Source organism: Corella eumyota, chromosome 4 (genome assembly GCF_963082875.1).
Source record: "Corella eumyota chromosome 4, kaCorEumy4.1, whole genome shotgun sequence".
Lineage (NCBI taxonomy): Eukaryota > Metazoa > Chordata > Ascidiacea > Phlebobranchia > Corellidae > Corella > Corella eumyota.
Window position 1 is genome coordinate 4,780,125 of NC_137493.1, and position 4,219 is coordinate 4,784,343.

The 4,219-nt window shown below is 29.6% G+C and overlaps 1 protein-coding gene across 1 annotated transcript; it reads left to right on the forward strand.

Annotated features, from left to right (window-relative positions):
• The first annotated feature begins 637 nt into the window (after positions 1–637).
• LOC145749965 (uncharacterized) lies at positions 638–3,653 on the forward strand. Its single transcript, XM_082565864.1, has 6 exons — positions 638–643; positions 955–1,026; positions 1,816–1,954; positions 2,451–2,524; positions 2,699–2,869; positions 3,144–3,653. The coding sequence occupies exons 1-6, from the start codon at positions 638–640 to the stop codon at positions 3,321–3,323; spliced, it is 642 nt and encodes a 213-aa protein (XP_082421990.1). The 3' UTR covers positions 3,324–3,653.
• The last annotated feature ends 566 nt before the right edge of the window (positions 3,654–4,219 follow it).

Sequence of the window (4,219 nt, forward strand, 5' to 3'; positions counted from 1 at the left end):
CAAAAGTAAAGGCATGTCAATTAAATATCTTTAATTAAACAAATCAATCTTGGTAGAAAGAAAACTTTGGAAAATGATTGTCAGTTTTTTAGCTGTGACTTAACGTTTTAGTCCAGCGCGCGATTTTTGGCACCATGACGATCCACTTCTGTCCGAGTGCTGCGCCACACGTCATCACTGGTGACGTCACGTAGCACCGCAGCGGATTGACATGGTGTCAGAGATCCACGTGGATATTATCATCAGTCACGTGATAAATGGAATATATAACAATTTAAAAATTCGATTTTAATTGAATAGGAATTTTTTTTGTATGTAAATTAAATTAAATAAAGCGACTTTTGGCTTTAACATGCACTTACCGCGGTTAAGCGTAACGATGCCCTATTGTTCGTGCATTTTTTGCAATAAAATCCCATACAAAACCGAACGGGAAATTTTTTGTTACGAAGCGAAACACAATGGCAAATTATTTTCATTGCACTCCCATTCCCATATTGCAATAATAGATTTGGTTTAAAGCTACTGTATGTTGCTGCGGCGTTTTCAATCGGTTTATAATACCTTATTGTCTGTTAATCTTATACGTTTGCCTATTACAATTTGCAGTGTTGTAATTTACATGTAATTAACCATAATGAAGGTATAAAATATACATAATTTACGGTATGGGAATTTTTAATCGTGGAATATTCTTATTTAGTTAAGTCGTATTCTTTGTAGCCTGCAGCGCACAAATTACGCCATTATGATATCATATCTCGATCCTAAGGCTAAAGTGCGATGTCATATTAATAAGGATCGAATATTCCAAGGTCCTTAAAAAACGTAAAATCAACAAAATTTGGACATGTTTATATTAACTTGAACAAGATGTTTCAAGTGCATATGGTGTAAGGCCTAACTAAATAAACATATTACATCATTAATGGATTTTCCCTGCTTTTATTTCAGGATACTGTGCCGTCAACAGCCACCGAAATATGTGAAAAGAATTTTAAATGTCAAGCCACAACTGATGTCCCAGTAAGTTATTGTGATTCTTTTGGTATTTTAAGCAACTACTGTTTGATGGTTGCAAAGCATGGCTTTATGACACTTGGCATATATAAATATATAGAACAATCGGAGGTTTTAAGTAAAAATTTTGACTTGACTTGTGCCTAAAATGCAACTTAAACTAACAATTTTAACAATAAAACTATTTTAAAATCAGTTATTTTTTATGAAATTTTCATAAAAGCCACGAACTCTGGAACAGTCGGTTTGTTTAGTTAAAAGGTTATGTCAATTAAAGTCATTCAATCGGAACAAGATGGGTTTTTAAAACCTAATGGCTTCACAATTCACAGATTGGCGAACAAATACTAGAAATGATAAAATTTAATATCTGGAAAAAATTAATATAGTCTGTAGGTGTTAAATGGCGTTAAAAATTTTTGCGACCAAGCTTATTTTAGTATTTTTTTATATTCATTTTTATCCCACTTCAAGGCTATTGATTCAAAATTATCTCCCATCATTTTAAATAAAAGCGAAGGAGATAATTTTATTATCTTTTTTGATATCGGTGGATATAATTTCGTTTTTACTATTTTCCCACACATTTCATTTTTAACCATGTCTATTTAAGCTCCCTTTTTATCAATGAACTTTATTGGTTCGCATATTTTTAAAAGTTTTTGCATAAACTAAAACATTATAGTGACAAAAAAAAAAGTAGTGACAAAAATCGGGACAAAAAATACATTTTACCTGAATTGCAAACATTAATTCACATACATACATCAAAAAAAATATATTTACTTTCTTTAGGTTGGGGATTGGAAGGCAAAATACCGGACAAACTTTACTGTTGATGTAAAAAACACCTTGGCACGGTATAATGTTACTTTTATACAGGATAATAACGAAAACGAAATTCAATTGGTTTTCTGTCTGCCAACCAGCGCGAGTAAGTGGCTATTTTTTAAATTAAGTTTAAAATGTTAATTATATCTGGAAAACAAAAAGTAAAAATAATGTAATAATAATATTTTGTAAATATTTAGTACCAAAAATTTTTTCCCAAAAAGTTATTATTTATAAATTATATAAATTGAATAAATAGGTTTTCCTTTACATAAATTAATTTATACCGTTTTGCTTTTTATTTTCTTACGCAATTTCCTAATGGAATTCTTTAATGCAATTTATTTTTCTAATCTAATTAACATTTGCAAACGATCAATAAAATATAAGGCTTTTTGAAAATGCAATTCTTTCTAAATAGATAAACAGCTAATGCCTTAGTGTAATTTAAATGTAAAAAAACTTTAAAAATAAAAAAGGATTCCTGAATTGGCCAAAATCCTGTTTTTGTATTCTAAAATAACGCTGTAAAAATGGGGGAAAACAGAATTTCAGTTTCAAAATTTGTTTTTTTAAGTATATAATATTTTTACGTTAAGGTTTTGGACAAGACACTTGCATAGAAATAAAAGAGAACATTACAAGCAGCTTTAAAAATCTGTCACCAGTACATGTAAGAACACGTGTTTTATTACTTAAAAGATCATATTACTTTAAATCCTTTACTTATTATGTAAGACATATAGAATATCATTCAAATATTAATAAGGCAATATTTTTATCAATAGATTACTTAAAAGATATAGTTTTGCTGCGAATTTTAAATTTTTTTTTTATATTTTAACAGGGACTTAACTTTACAAAATGTGACGTCACAGATTCTAGTTGTGACGTAAGAAAAACCAGGAAAGTGACGTCAGGCTGGGCAGCTTTAATTGCAATTTTAATAGCCACGATACTCGGGTTTTTTTTCTTTTTGTTTCGAGCGTTATCCGCGAAGTGTTGGGACAGCAAAAAGGTTTTCGTTTTCATGAAATATTTATGAGATTTCATTCGTGGGTCTCATTTTTAATTCTGGCGTATAAAGTTTAATAAATAAACAAAGTCATTTCTTAATGATCCCTTAAAGTGGCTAAAGCTATTGAAAAACGCAATACCTAAAAATCCAGAATATTCTAAGCAATTGGATTTATTTAGTAGACAAAAAATTTGCTGTTTTAAATATTGAAGTACTTTAGATGTGTTTACAATTGTCTTAACGTCTTGTTATTTAATTTTTAATTTATTCACAGGCTTCAAATCCGGAATTAACCGGCACCGACAACCCCGCCTTGGAGTACAGTGAGTCGACAAAAGTTAGTTCGTTTGCGCCCACTAGCGAACACAATGAAATTGCGTTGGAAGACGACGAAAAATTTAACAACGGAATTGAGCCTTATATTAACGAAGAGACGGAAGATACAAACTTGTAGAATACTGAATGAACTTTATTGCCATTAGTTGGCACATGTTTGCCTATAATATAACAAAGGAGAACTTTTATGCGCATGATAATCTAACAAAATCATGTTTTTTTATTAAAAAGACAAAAAAATTAATTAACGACTATACTTAGTTAATACATGGTATCCGAAGCTCAACTTTTATTTGATTATACAGTTTTTAAATACTGATTATACAATTTTAAACTCTATTAATTTTCAATACAAATGCATTATATCATACAACAATATTTATTGTACATATGCATGATAAAAGTTGATATACATCTTACAATCATAGTCCTATATGTGCCAACAACAATAAAAACTCACTTTTTAGGTATTTTGTTTATAATCAAAAGTTTTAATCATAAGAGTAAAAGTAAGAACTTAGATGGCCTAAAATTTGTTACGACTTTTTTGTGATTCGATAACTTTATTCAAAATTTAGCCTGTTGAACAAAAATTTGACACTAATTTTAAAACCCAGATAGATATGGACAAACCAAACAAAATGTCAAACAAATAGTTTTTAATGAAATTAATAAGATATTGCCCAGCTGACGACAATCACATTACAAAAAATGTAGCACCAATTTTGCTTAAAGACAAAACCAAACAACGTTACAAAATTCCCAGTTTAAAATTACTTTCACAAATCCGTCAACTAACCCAACATAATTATATACCCTGGGTAACATTCTATGTTGATTTTTTAAAGTCTAATAAACTTTAAGTACCCTATTCCTTCAAGTCTTTACCGGTATGTAGGAGCAAGACACTTTCCTTTCAGTTGAATTAACTGACCGGCAACAAATCAATTCAACAACTTCTGTGATACTAAAATAACTTATTTAAAAATAAAACAAATTCCCTTTTTCTTTTCG